General features: G+C 36.9%; 7 protein-coding genes across 13 annotated transcripts; 6 read left to right on the forward strand and 1 right to left on the reverse strand.

Annotated features, from left to right (window-relative positions):
• Positions 1-11: 11 nt before the first annotated feature.
• Positions 12-7,191, reverse strand: LOC108848559 (DNA repair protein REV1). Of its 3 annotated transcripts, none has more exons than XR_008945228.1 (24): positions 6,990-7,191; positions 6,592-6,727; positions 6,327-6,442; positions 6,165-6,241; positions 5,544-6,016; positions 5,181-5,324; positions 4,941-5,073; positions 4,753-4,841; positions 4,626-4,676; positions 4,345-4,548; positions 4,068-4,187; positions 3,629-3,721; positions 3,426-3,485; positions 3,242-3,328; positions 3,017-3,100; positions 2,832-2,904; positions 2,268-2,336; positions 2,027-2,125; positions 1,674-1,928; positions 1,520-1,581; positions 816-1,363; positions 623-683; positions 361-484; positions 12-258 (listed from the first exon to the last, which is right to left on the reverse strand). XR_008945228.1 is itself a non-coding variant. In XM_057009162.1 (24 exons), the coding sequence occupies exons 1-23, from the start codon at positions 7,148-7,150 to the stop codon at positions 440-442; spliced, it is 3,240 nt and encodes a 1,079-aa protein (XP_056865142.1). In that variant the 5' UTR covers positions 7,151-7,191; the 3' UTR covers positions 12-258; positions 437-439. The 3 variants fall into 3 exon arrangements, 1 of the variants encoding a protein (XP_056865142.1); XM_057009162.1 differs by having other exon boundaries at positions 437-484; XR_008945229.1 differs by lacking the exon at positions 6,990-7,191 and having other exon boundaries at positions 6,327-6,452; positions 6,592-6,729.
• Positions 7,192-7,549: 358 nt separating this feature from the next.
• LOC108848997 (DNA polymerase eta) lies at positions 7,550-11,459 on the forward strand. Of its 3 annotated transcripts, none has more exons than XM_018622483.2 (14): positions 7,550-7,708; positions 7,931-8,051; positions 8,123-8,234; positions 8,313-8,483; positions 8,565-8,729; positions 8,810-8,913; positions 9,133-9,252; positions 9,455-9,578; positions 9,663-9,776; positions 9,883-10,098; positions 10,211-10,310; positions 10,393-10,526; positions 10,687-10,806; positions 10,910-11,459. In XM_018622483.2, exons 1-14 carry the CDS (start codon positions 7,633-7,635, stop codon positions 11,258-11,260), a joined length of 2,028 nt encoding a protein of 675 aa, XP_018477985.2. In that variant the 5' UTR covers positions 7,550-7,632; the 3' UTR covers positions 11,261-11,459. The 3 variants fall into 3 exon arrangements, with proteins under 3 accessions (XP_018477985.2, XP_018477986.2, XP_018477987.2); XM_018622484.2 differs by having other exon boundaries at positions 10,699-10,806; XM_018622485.2 differs by having other exon boundaries at positions 7,578-7,708; positions 7,941-8,051.
• Positions 11,460-11,643: 184 nt separating this feature from the next.
• LOC108853489 (uncharacterized) lies at positions 11,644-14,520 on the forward strand. The gene is made up of 5 exons (XM_057009993.1): positions 11,644-11,941; positions 12,303-12,497; positions 12,581-12,718; positions 12,819-12,908; positions 14,332-14,520. The coding sequence occupies exons 2-4, from the start codon at positions 12,303-12,305 to the stop codon at positions 12,897-12,899; spliced, it is 414 nt and encodes a 137-aa protein (XP_056865973.1). The 5' UTR covers positions 11,644-11,941; the 3' UTR covers positions 12,900-12,908; positions 14,332-14,520.
• On the forward strand, positions 13,358-14,047 carry LOC130511146 (glutathione S-transferase T3-like). Its single transcript, XM_057008013.1, has one exon. The coding sequence runs from the start codon at positions 13,358-13,360 to the stop codon at positions 14,045-14,047; it is 690 nt and encodes a 229-aa protein (XP_056863993.1).
• Positions 14,521-15,536: 1,016 nt separating the features above from the next.
• LOC130510986 (uncharacterized) lies at positions 15,537-16,181 on the forward strand. Its single transcript, XM_057007758.1, has one exon. It carries the CDS (start codon positions 15,548-15,550, stop codon positions 16,136-16,138), a length of 591 nt encoding a protein of 196 aa, XP_056863738.1. The 5' UTR covers positions 15,537-15,547; the 3' UTR covers positions 16,139-16,181.
• A 185-nt stretch (positions 16,182-16,366) lies between these two features.
• LOC130511147 (uncharacterized) lies at positions 16,367-16,816 on the forward strand. Its single transcript, XM_057008014.1, has one exon. The coding sequence runs from the start codon at positions 16,367-16,369 to the stop codon at positions 16,814-16,816; it is 450 nt and encodes a 149-aa protein (XP_056863994.1).
• A 2,242-nt stretch (positions 16,817-19,058) lies between these two features.
• On the forward strand, positions 19,059-20,770 carry LOC108854717 (uncharacterized). Of its 3 annotated transcripts, none has more exons than XM_018628342.2 (4): positions 19,059-19,274; positions 19,632-19,910; positions 19,996-20,202; positions 20,312-20,770. In XM_018628342.2, the coding sequence occupies exons 2-4, from the start codon at positions 19,635-19,637 to the stop codon at positions 20,603-20,605; spliced, it is 777 nt and encodes a 258-aa protein (XP_018483844.1). In that variant the 5' UTR covers positions 19,059-19,274; positions 19,632-19,634; the 3' UTR covers positions 20,606-20,770. The 3 variants fall into 3 exon arrangements, with proteins under 3 accessions (XP_018483844.1, XP_018483842.1, XP_018483843.1); XM_018628340.2 differs by having other exon boundaries at positions 19,062-19,274; positions 19,616-19,910; XM_018628341.2 differs by lacking the exon at positions 19,059-19,274 and adding an exon at positions 19,288-19,500 and having other exon boundaries at positions 19,616-19,910.
• Positions 20,771-20,773: the final 3 nt, after the last annotated feature.

The raw sequence follows: 20,773 nt of genomic DNA on the forward strand, positions 1-20,773 counted from the left end.
ATCTTTAACCCTTCATATATAACTTTAGTTTATACAATAAAGCTACAAATATATAAAAGAGTGTAGTCAATTTACACGACATAAGCAAAGACTATACTTGTAAAGTGTGCTATTAAATACAATGTGTGTCTGTTTGTTTCTTCAATTTACACTCCTATGAAGAGAAAAAAAAAAGAGTGGTGGCTCTGTTCTTTTTAAGGTCTGAACCACTTTCATGTGCATTCGCTCACCACGATGCCCTTGGGGATCCACATTCTTCTGCATTGTCCAAATTCAAAATTCGGTTATATACATAGCTTTCTTGGTTGGCAAAGAAGGCAACAAACGAAACTTGATGGATAAATAGGGATGATAATGTACCTGCAAGTATGCATTCTTCAGTAGCATCCAGCCAAAGAGCAATTTGAAGCATATGGTTTATTTCAGGAAAAAAGACCTTTCAAGGAATGCTCAAGCTTCCTCCATAGTGTTCATTGATCAAGGCCTATGTACAGAGAGAGAAGTCTGATCACTTTGCCATTTTTTACGATATTCACAAATGATTCAATTCATAACGACGTAGCTTATCCAAAGTGGAACTTCTACATAGTGATTATAATGTAGATGGAAAACTTGCAGTGACCTGAATAAATGGAGACACATTCTCATTGACTTGGTGGAAGAGTTGGTTCCTTGCTGCTAATCTGAAAGGTTAAGTGTAATATATCAACAAATATGAACAAAATAAAAGAAATATTTGAATACAATCAAGATAGTCGAATGTGCTCTTTAAGAAATTCAACAAATAAGAAAAATCTCTGAAATAGAATTTTTACCTTTTCAGAAAACGGAAGCAGAGATATATCTCTTCTATATCACCTTCTACCTTGATCTCAATGTACTCTTCAATAAATTCACACACATCGTCAACAGTTTTCTCCAGATCATTGGCACTTGCATCAGGAAAACTCCCAACTTCCGAAAGAGCACGTTGGAGCACCGTGGATAACAAAGGCGGCCTTGACTGAGCCAACTTGCAGTATATCTCTGACATTTTCTCCAAAGTACAATTGCCGCTAACTTTGAAATTCTCTACCCACAAAGGAGGGTTCCCGAACCAGAGAGAGCTACTTGAGAATCCAATCTCATTCTCAGAGTCATTTATATATGTTGGCTCCTTATCTTGTTTCGTACAAGTCTCCATGGGAGCATCTGATGATGATGACTGGTCTCTCCGGTGGACAGGAAATGCTTCCAATACATCAGCTCTCAACTCTTCAGGCAATTCTTGTAACACAGAGACGTCGACTTGACTAAGGGATGACGGCATCAAATCAGTAATTTCAATGGCGCGCTCATTAGGTACATGAGGTTCTTCAAGTTCCTGATTTCAGATATATAAGCAAAAAAATCTAAGTAGTCTAAAAATCAATATCCTTTGCATATCACTTGCCCCATTTTTCAGTACATTGCTGAGGATGAATGGCTAAACATATACGAGAAAACTCGGTTCAGTAACTTCAGTTGCAAGAAGCTTTACCTTTCCTCCAGATGTGCTCGAGCCGTGCATCTGAACTGAGACAGAACTCGATACTTTCATGTCTGCAGTACAGAAAGAAGAAAAAAGTCAGGCAGCTGCAAAGAAAAACCGTTGTTTCATCGGAACTCTGATGGAACTGAAAAAAAAAATTAACCGTCCAAGGAGACGTGTGGAGAATCGTTGTTGATCTTTCTTTTGCCTCGTTTTTTCTCAATCAAATCATACAACTTCCCGCCGTAGGTTCCATCTAATTCCGAAAGGAGATCTGGAGGAAGGTTCTCTAGAACTTCCATGTCAAGGTGACACATGGGCGGCAAGGACGAATTTGTATCACCTGACTGAACCGAAGGTTCTGCTGAATCACATTCTCGGAGTCTAGAAACTCCACCAGTATCGCGCCTCTTACCATCTGCCACAAGACAGCAAGTAAAGAAGCAGTTTCCATAGCTAAAAACGTAACCATTAACCTAACCAAGACATTGTGTGGACTAGCCGAGCATTTATTACCTGGGATTTCTTTAACTTCTGCAGCAAAGACATTATCATCTTTTTCTGTTTGGACAGAGGCAGGCGCAGAGTTGAGCCATGATGTCAGAGTCTTTGAACCTTGAGAGTTTAAGGGAACACATATCAATGAATGTCCAGACAACGGTGTTTGGGAATTAAATCAACTTTCTTTTCTGATTTTCTAGAAAGCACACACACATACAGACAAGTCATAGTGAACCCTAGAGTTTCAGTAAACTACCTTTATTAGAAGGATCTGCACCCTCAAGCTTAGAGACCTGAAGCCCAACCCCACGAACTTCCTTAACATCTATCTCGAGAGAAACAAAAGTTGAGGGTTAATAATCCAAATTCAAGGAATAGCTCAAACGTAAAAAAAGAATAGCAAAAGCTGCAAGCAATTCAACAGTTTGATGTCACCCACAAGGTAATAGCAAAGAATATATTCCTCCAAGATTTTCAATCTCAGGAATTTCTCATAGTCGTGTAGTACTATACAATATTATTTGCAACTTTTAAGCTTCTATAAAGTCGATAAAATGGTCCCAGAAAATCGATAAAACGATTAAATGCATCTACTTGAGGAAATAATAGTTTGCCAAAAGCAGGCACTTAGGAGAGAATCTCCAAGAGCTTGCCACAGGTTCATCTAATCTTTCAAACTAGTCTTATGACTCTTGTCCATCTTCTATAACATTTGGAAAATTTTAGATAACTGCTTCTTGCAATGCATGCGAAGGACTTGAATAGGCCCCAAAAAAGTAACAACAAAACCATCTTTAAAAAGCAGATAAGGCCCACTTACCCAAGCAAAACGACCCAAACAACTTCTTTGAAATTCTCCGTAACACTTCTATGTCATCAGTAGCGGCAGGCACCTATGGCATCAATGTTAATCAGCATACTGAGAAATACTACACTTAGCAACCGTGAGTGAAAATAAAACTATCATCATGTTTGACATATAAAACTTATATGGTACCAACTCACTGTGATAGAACGGCTAAAGTTGCCACAGTCACCACAACCCATATACTTCGCAGGTTCTCCGGCATCTTTTTTTCTCTTTTTTATCTGAAACAGTACCACACCACAAAACTTTCAATGTTTTTTTCTCATGATAAATGCTTTCATCATGGCATATAATACCCAATGTGAAATAAAAGCATAACCCTAACTACTTTTACAGCAATAAAATTAAGGAAGGCATAATACCTTAAGAGTAAAAGTGCGTCCTATCATTTCACATCCTTGCAGACGCAGAGAAACTTCCTTGCATAGGCATTGGAGGAAGTGCTGAACCTGCAACCGTCAACAACCATACACATTCTTGGTTCAACATCAAATGAATTATGTTTGGAAAAAAGTAACAAAAGATATAATTCACAAGAATACATACATCTTGCTGATCTCTAAACCTTACGCCCCAATTCACTTCCGCCCCTATGGACTTGCTCTCCTGTAAATAAAAAAAATTCTCCAGGTTACTGGTTGAGCTAAATTATAAGCTCACAGATAAGACATGTCAAAAGAAAAATATCACTTATAGAGAGAAAAACTAGGAAATGTAAAACAAATGAGTGAGTCAACTGCTAAGCAGACCTGCACCGCCGTAACAGACCGAAGGTCTAGTCCTCTACTATAACTCCAAAGCATCTCACCGGTTTTCACCCCAAAATCCTTTTGAAGAGCATCCTGCAAAAACCCAATATATTTTTTTTAAAATCTAGGTTGACTGTCACACTCGTTGAATGTTCTCATGAGTATGAATAAGAAGAAGGAACATCATACAAAACAGAATTGGTATTTGTCAAAATAAGTTTTGTAGTTAGTAAAATTGTATATGATGGTTTTCTCAACTTCAAAAGCTATTTCAATGTAAAGCTAACCAAAGTAAAATATTGGTGCCAAACTGTTTCTCGAAAAATCTATTTTTATCTATAGATAAATCCAGCGAACTAAACAAGAATCACATGTTCTTTTAAGAACAATACGATTTCTTTTACTTCTAGACATGTCCACAACCACAAAGGTGTTTTACCTTGGATATCAAACGTAACTGCCCACATGTTTGAATATTTTGCTTCTCCAGCTTCTCCTTCAACACAGAACCTACACCAGGAAGTGTGCCGACTGCAAGCTGATCCAAGAACTCCTCTACCTGCAAAAACAGCACACACTATCAAGAACCGAACTTCTATACAAAATGGCTTTTGCATTCAAGAAAACAACCACAGCTCAACGACCTCTTTCCACTGGTACAAGTCACTGAACAAACACATATATACTAAAAATAGAAAGCAGTTTACGGAAATCACCTTCTCAGCAGAGATATGAAACTGACCGGCTGGTTTAGCAACTCTGGTAGCAAGGCGAGCCATTAGCATAGTACTGCCTATCCCAGCACTTGCACTGCATCCAGTAGTGTCAAGGATCTCTTTTCTTATTGTTGATGCTAAGATATCAGGTTCTACATATCTCACATCTGAGACATCTAAAAATGCTTCATCGCAGCTTACCGCCTAACACCAAAAAGGAAACATTATTTTAACAGTAGGTTAATGCCAGCAACTGGAAAATGGATCTTTTGAAAGCTGACCTGAACTTTTCTGCAATGCCTATGCAGGATGTCATAAAACTGATCAGCTACCTACAGTGAGTTACAGTGTCAAACATGCTGTACCGACTCGACAACAAACAAGACACACTCAACTCCAAAAAAATACCTCTTCATAAGCTTCAAAATTGTACGGAACAATAACAAGCTGAGGGCAAAGCTCTTTGGCATGTCTTACAAACATACCTGCCTTCACTCCTGTATTTAGAAAATTGCAACAAGTTAGTACAAAAGCAGATAAGTCATGACCCACAGCATAACGAAGCTTAAGAAAAATTACTTTAGTATAAGACAGACCATAAGCCCTAGCTGGATAGTTTGCAGAGGAAATTTCCGCCGTTCCTTTCGGATTATCTGAGTGGCATACGGCTACGGGCTTGTCTTGTAATTCAAGACGGTTCCTGATAACCACTGACACAAAGAAGGAATCCTGGGATCATATCACAGATTTAAATAATTAGAATGCAACAACTGAAAGCGAGAACCAAATAAACGCAATCCAAGGATACAGAAAACAGCCAAGAGGGTTGAAATTACCAAATCGATGTGGATAATGGTTGACTTCTTGGCATTTTCAGCTGTACTCTGGCCAGAATCTGCCCATTTAAGTCCATTAAAAGAGCCGTGGAATCTTTTACGGTATCTGTTTCTCCATGTTCCAATAAAATGCAGCCTTGAATTCTGCAGAAGCAAAATTAAATATGGAAAAAGTATCTTCAGAGTCTGCTTTGCAGTAATACTATGCATCCAAGTTATATAAGTTGACACTGAAACTCTCTTAGTTCCACCTGAGAGGACTATATATCTCAACCAGAGATTATTACATAATTGAATCCCTTGTAAGAGATACCAAAAACGATGAACGTAAACAGGCTTAACAATATTTGTATAAAGAGTTACCTTGAAGTAGTTTTCCACAAAATTGGGGTCCTCGAGAGTTGAATGGCGCCTTACAGAGGATCCAGCAGCAGTTGAAACCGGTTTTCCATGTGAGGATTTATTGTTCGAAGCAGAAGGCAGATTGGTAGTGGACTGGAGTTCACTACTAAGTTCTTTTTCTTCGTTGTCATAGCTACCAAGTATGTCTGCATTCACTTCAGAAGATTTCAGATCGTCAGTTCTTGTTTGTGCAGTTATTTCTGGAATAGACGTCTCAGTATAAACGCCATCAAATTCATCAGCAACGTGGGCTCTTGATTCCTCTGAATCTCCTGCTTTAATTGAACTTCCTTCTTCAGCTTCACTGTATCCAGTTTCAGGCTGAGAAGATGTAACCGACGAAGCCACCTGCGGATTGGAATGCCTTCTGGGTGCAAAAAACGCAGACAGCTTTGGCTGGGTATGATTCAGTTGATCTAGCTGGTAAGGAACCCCTAGGATGTGATAATCACGGAATGAAAAAAAGATGATCAAATAGTTTTATGCGATGATGACAGCAAACAAAACTGATCCAGACCCAAAATTGTCTGCATAATGTTTGCATAATTTTAAGTGAAACTGAATCGTCAGGTGTTGACTTACATCCCAGAAGTCTGTTGGCAGAGATAGAGTCCACTATCCATGCGGGTTTCACAACAGGTAACCCTCTGCTGAATGCCCTGATTAGAAATAAAAAACCTTAATCAGTAAACGAACTTGCAAGAAATTAGCTAAGGAGTTTCTAAGAAGTACAACAACACTAACCGTAGATTCTTGACTTTGCTATCAGGAAGGTTGCTGCAGATGATATGTGTTACAGAACGCCTTGAAAAGTAGTTCTCGAATCTCCCACCATAAGTCAACATGTAACCTCGCAGTTCCTAGACAGATCTAAACACTGTTAAACTACACTGCACAGTCTGCACTAAGCAAAAATTTCAGGAAATTTTTAAAGTTTCTTCATCAGTATAAATATACTGGTTACGGACAAAGGTGAAATTAATATAAACCAAAGAAATAGAGGTAAAACCTGATGGGAAGGAATAGTGAAACCATCCACAAAGATTGAAACGCCTTGGAAGATAAGTTTCTCAGAATCCGAAACACCAGTAGAAGCCTCGTTTTCAAATTGGTTCTGAAGTTTCCGATTTTTCACTTCCATGTAACTACAAAAAAATCACAGAACATCAACCAAAAAACTGATAACAGTGCTAATTGTTTATAAGAAAAGTATAGATTACACAGAAAAATAAGAGATTAAATCTTTGTATTGTTCCATCTATACCCTTTAAACCCCATCAAAAAGCATTTCACTTCCTTCTAATACTTCACAACCAAATCAAACACTTTCAAGAGGGAAAGTCCAAACCTTTACATGGTAATTTCGAAAGCCCAACACTACAAATTACATAAGAGTTAGAGCAGAACCTTCCGAAATCCGAAAATGGAGAGGAACGAGAAGAAGGTAGAGAAGCGGCGCCGGAGCCCCATGCGGCGCCTAGGGTTTTCTGATTGCTAGGGTTCTTCTTCTTAGACTTCTTGCTACTCCCACTGCCGCCTGAGGAATTGGACCCAAGGCTACGCTTCATTGCAGAGACGGAGAAGAAGCTTTCAACGCAATTTTTCCAAATCGTGAAGAACTCGGTGACGGGGTTTTATATATATAAAATAAAACACGCACTTTGCCGGGTTAGTACAAACTTATTTATTTCTTTCATAAATTACCCATTACTTTTAAAATTATCAATGGTTACTTTGCAAAATATTTTCTTACCTCAACTCTAATGATTTAATTTTCGTATTTTCTTTTCAAGCCAAGTGTGTTAATAAAAGTAAACAGTATTAAAGTCGAGACTAGTCTTACGGAATTTTGGTGTAGATTATTGTAGTTCAGGGGCTATCTTACATAATGATTAGTTTGAGGGTTTTTTTGCTAATTATTATTTTCGCGCGCTATCGCTATCCCCAGAGAGAAAAAAAGAAAACCCTTTCAGAAAAAAAAAAGTTAACCCCTTTCTCGATTTTGCTCTGATTACTGTGTAGAAAAGAAAGATTCAATTTTGGTTTAGAAATGCCGGTGGCGAGACCAGAGACATCGGATGCTAGAGTTATCGCCCATGTCGACATGGATTGCTTCTACGTTCAAGGTCTCTTTTACCTATCTATCTAAACCCTAATTGTATACCTACACTCGCTATACACTTGAATGACAGAAGCAACGGATTCGAATTTGAATCTGTTGGAGTTCTGAATTGTTTCTTTTTGTCTCTTTTGACTTTGTGTTAAGGGATTTGTGAAATTTCGAATCTGAATTTATGTTAAAAAGCTGTCTCCTTTTCTTGCTTTAAAAATTGTCCTTTCCTGATTAGTGGAGCAAAGGAAGCAACCGGAGTTGCGAGGACTTCCTACAGCAGTTGTGCAGTACAATGAATGGCAAGGTGGTGGTTTGATTGCTGTTAGCTACGAGGCTCGTAGATGTGGCGTCAAGCGGTTAGTTTAATTCAATAATACTATCCTTCTTTCTCCCTCCCAATTGTGTCTCAAAGGATGAAATTTTTCAGGTCCATGAGAGGTGAAGAGGCTAAGGCCGCCTGCCCTGACATTCAGTTGGTTCAAGTTCCTGTCGCTCGTGGTAAAGCTGACCTCAATACATATCGCACTGCCGGTTCTGAGGTTGTTCGAACTGAAACTATGCTTCAAATCTTTACTAGTATATTCTAAAGTTTTATCCCCTTCTATGTGTCTCCCTAGGTGGTTTCGATTCTTGCACAAAGCGGTAAATGTGAGAGAGCTTCCATTGATGAAGTGTATCTTGACCTCACCGATGCAGCAGAAAGCATGCTGGCCGATGCGCCTCCGGAGAGTTTGGAATCTATAGATGAAGAAGCTCTTAAATCTCATATTCTTGGAATTAACCGAGAGGTATGATTGAGATTGTTTTAGTATTTTGATCTTAAGTTGTTTTCTACTCTTGTGATACATATTTTTTTGGCTTTGGTTCAGGATGGAGATGATTTTAAGGAGAGTGTCCGTGATTGGATATGTCGAAAAGATGCTGATCGCCGTGATAAGTTATTAGGTTGTGGAATCATCATTGTTGCAGAACTCCGGAAACAAGTGTTGAAGGAGACTGAGTTTAGCTGTTCTGCTGGCGTAGCCCATAACAAGGCAATTAGCGATTTGTTTTGTTTTGTTTTTACTTTTATTGCTTTGTTCTAGCGAGTGACAACATGTAACTTAACAAGCAGATGCTAGCCAAACTTGCTAGTGGGATGAATAAACCTGCCCAGCAAACCGTTGTACCATATGCAGCTGTACAGGAACTTCTCACTTCTTTGCCAATAAAGAAAATGTAAGTAAGCTTGACCAAACTTATTGACCCCAGTGCATATTTTCTGTATGATAGTTAATGAATTGTGTTATAAACATGTTAATTTATATTCTTTTTTCTCGGTGTGTTCTAAAAGTATGACTTAAGTTGTGCATTGCATCGTTAATCTCTGTCACATGATCATAAGATTGTTAGTTGCCCTTGGCTATTGTTTAGAAACTCTAATTATGTATCTTGCAGGAAACAACTGGGAGGAAAGCTGGGCACTAGCTTGCAAACTGACTTGGGAATTGTCACTGTGGGGGACTTGTTGCAGTTCTCTGAAACTAAGCTGCAAGAACATTACGGAATAAATACTGGGTAATAATAAATCTGGAACAGATAGAAACTTGTTCTCCTGGACTCTTAGACTAGTGATGATTGTTAAATACTTTTTAAACAAAATGAATGTGTTTGCCTAAAAGACCACTTATGTGGTTCATAACATAAAACTAAAAGGATGTGGGACTCTTGCTTGATTGTAAACAAGGTTACTAATACTTGTTTTAATCTGCCTTTGTAGTACATGGTTATGGAATATTGCAAGAGGGATCAGTGGGGAAGAAGTGCAAGGCCGTCTTCTCCCCAAAAGCCATGGTTCTGGAAAGACATTTCCCGGACCTCGTGCTCTGAGGTCACTCTCAAACGTAAGAGTTGAATCTCAGCCAGATTATTCACTTTTATAACCCCCTATAACTGTTTTCTTAATAAAATCTGTTAAATACTTTTAGGTCCAGCATTGGCTGAATCAGCTTTCAGAAGAACTATACGAGCGTCTCAGTTCTGACTTGGAGCAGAATAAGCGGATTGCAAGCACCCTTACCCTTCATGCCACCGCTTTCAGAGTACCTATTTTTCTCCTGTATTTGTAGTTTGCACAAATGTTTTACTTCGTTATATATATACTTGTGGAGTTAAAAAATCTTTTTTTTTTGTTTATATATAATGCAGTCAAAGGATTCAGATTCGCATAAGAAGTTTCCTTCAAAATCATGTCCACTGAGATATGGGGTAACCAAGGTTCAAGAAGATGCATTTAACTTGTTCCAAGCTGCGTTGCGTGAATACATGGGACCTTTTGGAACTAAACCTCAAGGCAATAAGAAAGAAACATGGAGAATAACAGGTCTCTCTGTTTCAGCTAGTAAAATCGTGGATATACCATCTGTAAGTTCTCATAGCCACTAAGACTCTTCTAGCTATTGATTGTGACCACTATCAAACATTTAGCTGGTTTTCTGGACTCTAGTGGTAGAAATGATATCTTATTGAAACGTAGGGCACAAGTTCGATAATGAGATATTTTCAAAGTCAATCTACTATTCCTTCTTGTTCAACAAGTGGTTGTCTTCAAGAACATGTAGCGGTGACTCCCTCAGGTACTCCAGAGTTTTCCTGTGTATTTGCAGAACTGTTCTTGAATCAAACTTAATTTCATGTTTTGTCTTGTAATATGTGTAGCTAGTGAAAGTTGTTCTGAACAGAAATCAGCAGAAACCGAAGCAGCAATGCCTCCTGATAAAGACATGAGCATAACTGATACTTCGCCTGATTTAGACAATTCATATGGAAACATGGACATGGTCCCTGAAAAGGTATCTATACCAGAAAGTTTTTACGTTCTCAGTTTCAAGAGATAAGAAATGTGAAGGGGTTCTTTAGTAATCTAAATTGAGGCTTGAATGGTTTGAATGATTAAAGAGCTTATATATGATATCAAGTAATCAGTGTACACTTGAAGAACCAGTTCCACAGTTTACTTGTCAGGATGTCTCTTGTCAATCAAATGAAGCAACGGAGTTTCCAACACAATCAGGATCCAACAAAGGCACACAAACGAAGACAAGTGGGCAGAAGATAAAAGAAAAGAGCCGGGTATGCGAATTTTTAACTTCACTGCTTGTTTCTGTAATGTGCAAGTTTGTTCTCAAAAGCTACTTCTTTTTGCTGAGATTCTATTTTGCTTGTTTGTTCTTAGGGAATGCATTCAGTTGTCGATATCTTTAAGAATTACAGTGCGGCTCCTCGATCAAAGCAAGAGACTCAAGAAGATTCAACAGTGTCATTAACAAGTAACAGAGGCAGCTTGAGTAGCTCCACGAGCCATAGTAGTGAAATGAATAAAGAGGTGGGGGATAGAAGAGAAACAGAGTGGGGATACAAGGTTGGTGAAATCGATCAGTCTGTTTTCGACGAGTTACCCTATGAGATTCAACGAGAATTCAGGAGTTTCCTACGCCCTAATAAACGGCCTAACGCCGGTAAAAGCAAAGGTGATGGTTCTGCTTCTTCAGGCATTGCTCATTATTTTCCACCATTGAAGAGATAGACTCAGGCTCTTCTGTCTCTGTGGTTGACTTTGTATAGTGTCTGTAGTCATTTGTCTTGTTTGAGATATGATCTTCTATTTACAGTTACCAGAGTTATTATTATCCAAAAATACTAGAAGAAAAGTTTATGAACTGACTTCTTCAAAAACAAGAACTACGACTACGAGTATTCGTAATGTTCAACGAATTTGTCGATAACACTCGTGCATCCTAATTAGTGACCCTCTAGCTTCTTTTCTTAGTATGGGACCTTTTGTTAAATGTTTACCAAATGAAAAAAGTTAGGAAAAACGGCCATTTCATATTCTACCCGATTTATATGACTGTGCCAAAATATATCTGAACTTAGAGCATGCCCATTAGTGGTTCTTAAGGGGTTCATAGGCTCGGGTTCATAGGGCCGGAAGAGAAAAAAAATAGAAAAATGGGCTAATTAGCGTGACCCGTCTCTTAGCGGTGATCCGTCCGTAGCCGAGTTCAAGGCACGTGTCGCGCTGAGATTGGGCCCGTGTTTTCGAGTTGAAGCGGAGTAATTCGCGAAACCTTTCATTTTCTTTTATTCCGCAAAAGCTAGGGTTTCTTTCTCGTCTAGGCGATTCAGAGGCGATTCTCGTGCGACGCCGATTCCCGGAGCTTTTCACCATCAAATCGACGACGAACGGTTTCCTCCACGAGCTCAGGTTAGTATCTAGTACATTCGCGGTTATTTTGAAGCGTTTTGGGCAGGGAAGGGTTGTCGGCGATTCTTAATCGATTTAGGGTTTTCGTAGTTGGGTTCAAAATCGTGTTGGGGCTTTCAATTAATCTTCATGCGGGGTTGTATTAACCGACTCATGGTTGGTTTGTCTGGGATTAAAAATTGATTTGGGGATTTAGGGTTAGGGTTCGAAATTGATAAAGGGTTACGGTTCTTAATCCATTATATGGGTCTCGTTTAAGGGTTTTTAATCGTCATGACGGGTTGATCTCATATTTTTCTATATACTTTGATTTGTTTGATGACTTTGATGACTTTTCTTATTTTTTTTGTGTCTGCTATAGATGGATCCCGCAGCAGAGAGAAGAGACATGAAGAGGAACATTGAGTACAACAACAGCTTGCAATATGTGGCTGATTCGGAGTACGGGATACCGACAAGGTGTTACTGTGGTGGGAGAATGATTGACAAGGTTCAGGGGAAGGAGGAGAGAGACACTCTTCCTGGGAAGCGCTTCTTCACATGCATAAACTACCAGGTAATAATCTATGTTTCTGTTTATTTATGTTCTTTTCCTTATACTGATTTTGATGAATTGTTTTTTTTAATGGTTTAACCAAGGCTGATGGGCTCCATTATCGTCAGCCTTGGGTTCATGGTGTCCAGGAGGAGATCGAGAAGCTCACTAACCACCTGCAGGCGGCTGAGAAGGTGATCAAGGAGGTGCCCATCCTCAGTCAACAGATTGAGTCACTTGAGGTAATATCTTCTCTCTTCATTGCATTGCTTATCTCTTTTGGTGTTTCATTAGTGAAGAAAACGTATTAACTCATTTTCTTTTTGTTGTTTACATGTCCAGGAACAGGTTAAGAGGCTCTCTGGCCAGGTGGATGTTCTCAGTGTGAAAGTCGCTGACCTGGAGATGGTCTGCTTCGATTGAAAAGCAAAGGTAAGACTCAACTCTCGATTACTGTTTGTGTGTCTTCGTTTCCTGCAATTGTGTTTATTCTTTTTTTTCTTAATATGTTAAGCGTATATAAACTGAACTACAAGTAGTTCAGTTTATAAACTATAAACTAGAAGCTTAAAGTATAACTAGAACTACAACTAGAAGCTTAAAATATAACTAGACCTACAACCTTAAACTACAACTAGAAGCTTATTAAAATCGATCATAAATTCTATCTGTTTGTTGGTTGGTTGCTGTGGTGTGATTAATATGGAATTGTACTGAGGTTTTAAAAAATGTTTGCAGTGATTTGATAGTTAGAGTTTAATGAAGTTGTTGTGTGATCAATGTTTGGTAGTTAGAGATAAATGTAGTAGCAAATAGTAGTTTAAAAAGATAGCAAAGCCACTTCTAAAACACACACATATCAAACCCAAACCGAAACCAAAATGGAACCTTTAGCCCAAAACCCCCAAGCCTCTCCCGTTAACCAAAGACGCAAGTGGACAACCAAAGAAGACGTTGTGCTCATCAGTGCTTGGTTGAACACCAGCAAGGATGCCATCGTCAGTACTGACCAGAAGGCCGGAGTATTTTGGAAGAGAATCGTCGACTACGTCAACGGAAGCCCTCAGCTCAGTGGCGCCGTCCCTAGAAAGTGGAGTCAGTGTAAGCAGAGGTGGGGGAGAATCAACGAGCAGGTGTGCAAGTTTGTCGGCTGCTATGAAGCAGCTGTGAGGGAGCAAGCGAGTGGCCAAAACGAGAATGATGTCATGAAGGCTGCCCATGACATCTTCTTGAATGACCTTGGCATCAAGTTCAGCCTTGAACATTGTTGGAGAGAACTACGCTTCGATCAGAAATGGAAGTCACTCGCTGTGCCCAAAGAAGGTCCCAAGGAGAAAAGGAAGGAGGTGGTGGCTGAGGAGGAAGCTGCGGATGTTCGGCCTCCTGGTGTCAAGGCTTGCAAAGCAGCCAAACGCAAGAGGCAGGGTTATGATGAAATACATAGCATGCTTGCTGTGAAAAAGGAGATACAGCAACAGAAACTCCTTGAGCGTCTCCTTGCCAAAGACCCTACCCATCTAACTGCAAGCGAAATCACCCTCATGGAGAAACTCATTTCTGAAATGATTTGAGATAGGTAATATGATAGCTTAACTTGGATAATATGATAGCTTAAGTTGGATAATATGATAGCTTAAGTTGTGGTTCATTTGGATAATATGATAGCTTAAGTTGTTCGTTTGATTGCTGTTTCTTGTGGTTCATTTGGTTACTTGATCTCGTGGTTCATTCGTTTGCTTGATCTTGTGGTTCATTTGGTTGGTTGATCTCGTGGTGATCTTGTGGTTCATGTTGGTTGCTTGCTGTTTGCTGTTGTGCTCATCAGTATATAATTTTTTTTTCTTTTGTCTTGCAGGTCACGGGCTGGAGTTGAAGTTGTATGGCAGGAAGGGAATGCACATGTTTATTAGCTTTATGGTTGTTGTGTTTCACGGGAAAGTGTAGAATTTTGTTTCTTTCTACACTTCATTTCAATTAACTTGTCTTGTTTCTTTGTACTTTGTACTTGTTTGGTTGCTCACGGGTAGCAACCACATGATTTGAACTTGTATCGGCAATGTAGTGTCTTGACTCTGCCAACTCTATATATATCGGCAATGTAGTGTCTTCATAAATTTGAACTTGTATCGGCTATACCACTCTGCTCTCTATCACTCTTCTCTCCTCTCTATTTGAACTTGCAAAATTAATACCACTCTGCTCTCTATCACTCTTCTCTCCTCTCTATTTCAACTTGTATCGGCTTTACCACTCCTCTCTCCAACAACCCTATCAACAACACTCTTCTCTCCAACAACACAATCAACAACAAGTATACTCTTCTCTCTATCACTCTTCTCTCTATCACTCTTCTCTATATTAAACTTGTGAATAATTTATTTTTTTTCCAATAAAATTTATGTATCTTATTAAACTATTGAAGAATTTAATTTTTTTTCCCAAAAAGTATTGTTTCTTATTAAACTTGTGAATAATTTAATTTTTTTTCCAATAAAATTTATGTTTCTTATTAAACTATTGAAGAATTTAATTTTTTTTCCAAAAAAGAATTGTTTCTTATTAAACTTGTGAATAATTTATTTTTTTTCCAATAAAATTTATGTTTCTTATTAAACTATTGAAGAATTTAATTTTTTCCCAAAAAAGAATTGTTTCTTATTAAACTTGTGAATAATTTAATTTTTTTTCCAATAAAATTTATGTTTCTTATTAAACTATTGAAGAATTTAATTTTTTTTCCCAAAAAGTATTGTTTCTTATTAAACTTGTGAATAATTTAATTTTTTTTCCAATAAAATTTATGTTTCTTATTAAACTATTGAAGAATTTAATTTTTTTCCAAAAAGAATTGTTTCTTATTAAACTTGTGAATAATTTATTTTTTTTCCAATAAAATTTATGTTTCTTATTAAACTATTGAAGAATTTAATTTTTTCCCAAAAAAAAATGTTTCTTATTAAACTTGTGAATAATTTAATTTTTTTTCCAATAAAATTTATGTTTCTTATTAAACTATTGAAGATTTTTATTTTTCCATTTTGGTTTTGTATGAAGGAAGAAGTGTTCAAGTGATGTCTTTCTCATCAGATGATGCAGCAGATAAACTAATTGAAGATACGGTTGACCAACATGTTGATAATTTTATCGACCAACATGTTGATAATTTTATCGACCAACAAATTAACAAGCCGAAGAGACGAGCTTATATCGAAAGACATAGGGAGCAAGGCCACGAAGACCTTTGGAACGACTATTTCAGTGAAAATCCTACATACCCACCAGAAATGTTTAGGCGGCGTTTTCGAATGACGAAGCCATTGTTCCTTTCCATTGTCGATCGCCTGAGTAATGAAGTTCCATACTTTCGTCAAAGACGAAATGCTCACGGAAGGTACGGTCTATCTGCACTTCAAAAGTGTACTGCGGCTATACGTATGCTAGCATATGGTCAATCGGGAGATACGTATGACGAATATCTCCGACTTGGTGAGAGTACCGCACTTCTATGTTTGGAGAAGTTCAACGAAGCGATAATACAATTGTATGGAGATGAGTATCTACGAAAACCTACACCAGCTGATCTTCAACGATTACTCGATATCGGAGAGGTACGCGGATTTCCGGGAATGATAGGCAGCATCGACTGTATGCATTGGGAGTGAAAAAACTGCCCAAGGTCTTGGAGAGGGCAGTACACACGAGGTCACGGAAAGCCGACCATTGTCTTAGAAGCTGTGGCATCACAAGATCTTTGGATATGGCACGCATTTTTCGGTTTACCAGGTACCCTCAACGATATTAATGTTCTCGATCGGTCACAAGTTTTTTCTGACATTATACAAGGTCGAGCTCCTAAAGTTAATTTCACGGTCAACGGCCACAATTATCGTATGGCGTACTACCTTACAGACGGAATCTATCCGAAATGGTCAACATTTATCCAATCCATCCCACTACCTCAAGGTCTTAAAGCTGAGCTTTTTGCTGAAAAACAAGAATCCGCCAGAAAAGATGTCGAACGTGCTTTCAGAGTTTTGCAATCGAGGTTTGCAATAGTTAAAAATCCGGCTCTACTATGGGACAAGGAAAAGATTGGAAAGATTATGAGAACTTGTGTCATACTACACAATATGATAGTAGAGAACGAACGAAACACATATATTCTGTCTGATACATCTGAGTTCGAGTCGGGAGAGTCAAGCAGGAGTTCACAGGTGGAAATCTCGCAACCTACGGACTCCCCTTCCAACTTTGTTAGTAGGCATGGCATTCAAGCTCAAATTCGGGATCAACAGAAACATGATCGTTTGAAAGCCGATTTAGTTGAAAATATATGGTAAAAATATGGTGATCTAGATGAATAATCTTTGTATGTTTTTGAATTTCCATTGTATTAAATAAAAAAAAATTTACAAATTTAAAAAAAAAAAATTAATATTATTTTATTCTTATGAACCCCATTTTCGGGTTCACTAATGGAAGAACAAAATTAATACGGGTTCGTCACTATTCACGGACCCACCTAAAAACAATAAAAAATCCCTATGAACCCCTCCTTGGGGTTCACTAATGGGCATGCTCTTATATGGCTGTGTCAAAACATACCCAACTTATATTTTTTTAGCAAAATCATAGACCAATCGCCACATCAGCTGTCATGTCATCTATTTTTGTTCGCATGGATGCAACGTCACCTAATTTTGCTAACAGATATGCTATGTATATAATTTTTTTTAAAGCTAAATAATTTTGTTATGAAAATAAACTTTCAGAAAATATAATTTTTTATTTTTATTATTTAGTAAAATTAGCAAAAATAATTAATTAATTAAATTCTAATTTTATATAAGAGATTTCGATCATCAAAAATCGTCCTTATAAGAGTTATATATGTATTTTAATGATTTAAATTCAATGCAAGTGTTGCAGACGTGTTATTCTTGATTAATCATAATTATGTTAATCTAAAATTTTAAATGTAAATAATATATCCATGATTAATAAAGCGTAAAAATGAATCATGTTACGCATTAATCATTGGTATGTTATTTATATTTAATCTAATTTTTTAAAATGTAAATAACATATCCATAATTAAAAAATCGTAAAAATAAATTATGTTACGCTTTATTAATTAAGCGTAAAAATAAATCATGTTATGCTTTATTAATCATGGGTATGTTATTTACATTTAAAAAATTTAGATTAACACAATCATGGTTAATCAAGAGTAGCACGTCTGCAATACTAGCATTGGATTTGAATCATTACAATACATATATAACTCTTATAAGGACGGTTTTTGATAGGATCGAAATATTTACGAATATATCTCTTATATAAGATTAGAACTTAATTAATTAATTATTTTTTGTTAATTTTACTAAATAATAAAAATAAAAATTTATATTTTCTAAAAGTTTATTTTCATAACAAAATTATTTAGTTTTTTAAAAAAATTATATACATGGCATATTTATTAGCAAAATTAGTTGACGTTCCATCCACACGAGCAAAAATAGATGACATGGCAGCTGATGTGGCGACTGATGTATGATTTTGCCAAAAAAAATAAGTTGGGTATGTTTTGGCACAGTCATATAAGTTCAAATATGTTTTGGCACAGTTATATAAATCGGGTATGAATTAAACATATCGAGATATGTTGAGTATGAAATTGCGTTTTCCCAAAAAAAGTTGTATTGAATGTTCTCGAGGAAGTCAACACAAATATTAATTATAATGAACTTCTTATAAACTCTCTCTTGGGGTGTAGTGGTGAGCAAAGAACCAAAAATATTGCATTCTTTAAAACTCTTAAAAAGAATTTACCATTTATAAGAAATACTTTTTATTATTTCTTGTTTTTTTCTTATTGTAGTAGATTGTATTTTCACAAAATTTGATAAGAAGTAATCATTTCCCATCATTTATATTACTGTATTCTTATATATTATTTTCTTGTTTGTTTTTAATTTTTTTGTGACGATTACTCTTTAGAATATTTCTAATGTATTATTCTAATTTAAAATTTAAAATGGTATAACTCAAAAATGGAATTGTGTTTTATTCCAATATATTATTTCATTTTTATTTCAAAAAAAATATTTTCAAATGATTTTTTTATTTAGTTAATAACTATTATTAATACTTTCAACTTATAAGAATTTAACAACTACTCTAACTATTTTATGTTTACAAAAATTCAATAAAATATATTTTATTTAAATAAACATTTATTTACTACCAGATTGTGATCTTGTTTCATATAGTATGTCATCTAATAACAGTACAATTGAAATCATTTGTAGAAAGGAAAAAAAAGTAAATCTAGAAAACATGAAACCGGGTTCTGGTTTTCAGACAATACAACAGGCCACTATCATGCCTTCCAATGGATTTTTCTTTTGTCTTGTCGACACCTTCCAATGGATTCATTTTTCTCATTTTTCTCATTTTTCTATTTTTCATTTTTTTTTTTCATTTTTGTGTGTAAAATAACCAAAATAGCTTTAAACTTGGTCTCCACTCTCCAAATAAGCAATTAATGTTGCCTTCAAGCCTATAAACGGTGTCCGGTTTCTCAATAAATCTATCTTTTTTAAAAAAAAGTCTACAAGCTGGCTGCCTAATTTGTCTCTGTGTGCGCAACCACACGTGAGAGCACGCATCCATTCAACTTCTGTGTGTAATATATATATACAAAAGGGGACTTGGTGATCTCATTTCAGTGTAGCTTTTCTAAGATAAACCCAATTGAAGAAGAAACCACGTTTTCCCCGAATCTCAGCTTTCTCGGTACTTCAAGTTTCTCTCTTTCCTTCACGGGGGCTTTCTGAAAGTTTCGTGCTTTTTTTGGTCTTTGTGTCCCTACATTGATATCGATCGATCATTTATTGCTTTAGTATTTTGATTCTTGTCTTAATCAATCAGACCACTTTTGGGCAAAACCCATGAAATAGAATCAGATCTTTCTCTCTAAATTTTCATCCATTGAAAACTCAAATTAAAACTGGACTTTTTGGTAGGGAGCTCAATTGTGTTATAAATTGATCATCTTTTGCGTTATCAACTTATAACTTCAAATCTGTTTTGTTGTGTTATCAAACTGATCACCCTTTTGTGTTCTATTTTTACAGTTTTGTTGTGTGAAAGATTATGACAGGGGGAGGAGCCATGTCTCTTTTATCGAAACTACGGTGTATCACGGTAGATGTTACCGGTACACTCATAGCTTACAAAGGAGAGCTTGGTGATTACTATTGTATGGCTGCTAAAGCCATTGGCTTGCCTTGTCCTGATTACAAACGAGTCCATGAAGGTTTCAAACTTGCTTACACAGACATGGCTCGAAAGTATCCCTGTTTCGGTTTCTCCGCCAAAATACCAAACGTTGTCTGGTGGAAAACCGTTGTCAGAGATTCATTTGTCAAGGTAATATATGCTAATTTGATTCTTTATTTTTTTTCATGTTAATGTATGATGTTAAGGGTTTAGGGTTCTGATATATATAAATTAGGCAGGATATGAGTATGATGAGGAGACGTTTGAGAAAGTATTTAGACGGATCTATTCTACGTTTGGTTCTGCTGCACCTTACTCTGTCTTTCAAGATTCTCAACCCTTCTTGAGATGGGCACGCCAGAAAGGTCTTATTGTTGGACTTGTTAGCAACGCTGAGTATCGATATCAAGAAGTTATTTTACCTGCCTTGGGTTTGAACAAGGTATTGAACAGTTAGTTCTCTCTAATGAACTAACTCACTGTTGAAACGTGTGTGTGATTTTAGAAGCTGACTCAAAAGTTTTTTCTCATATTTGATTGATTGGTTTCAGGGTGAGTGGGATTTTGGTGTGTTCTCTGGTGTTGAAGGGGTGGAGAAACCAGATCCGAGGATTTACAAGCTGGCGTTAGAGAGAGCTGGGAACATTGCTCCTGAAGAGGCTTTGCATATTGGAGATAGTATGCGTAAAGATTATGTTCCGGCAAAGAGTATTGGGATGCATGCTTTGTTGCTTGATAGGTTTAAGACAGAAGCTGCTAAAGACTGGAGGGATGCTGGAGCTATTGTGCTTCCTGATTTGGTTTCTGTTCAAGAGCTTTTGGAGTCTGACAAGTTGAAATGTTGAAAAGTAAGAAGAGACTAGTATGAATCTGATGTATTGTAGTATTGCACATTCTGTGCCCTTTCTTCCTATTCTCTTAGTTCTTATGAGTAGAAAGAGTTTTTATAACAAGGTGAATCACAGAACAAGTGAAGTATATCTCTCTTTACTTTATTTTTGAGATGATTACCC

Source organism: Raphanus sativus, chromosome 4 (genome assembly GCF_000801105.2).
Source record: "Raphanus sativus cultivar WK10039 chromosome 4, ASM80110v3, whole genome shotgun sequence".
In the NCBI taxonomy this organism is placed as follows: Eukaryota; Viridiplantae; Streptophyta; class Magnoliopsida; order Brassicales; family Brassicaceae; genus Raphanus; species Raphanus sativus.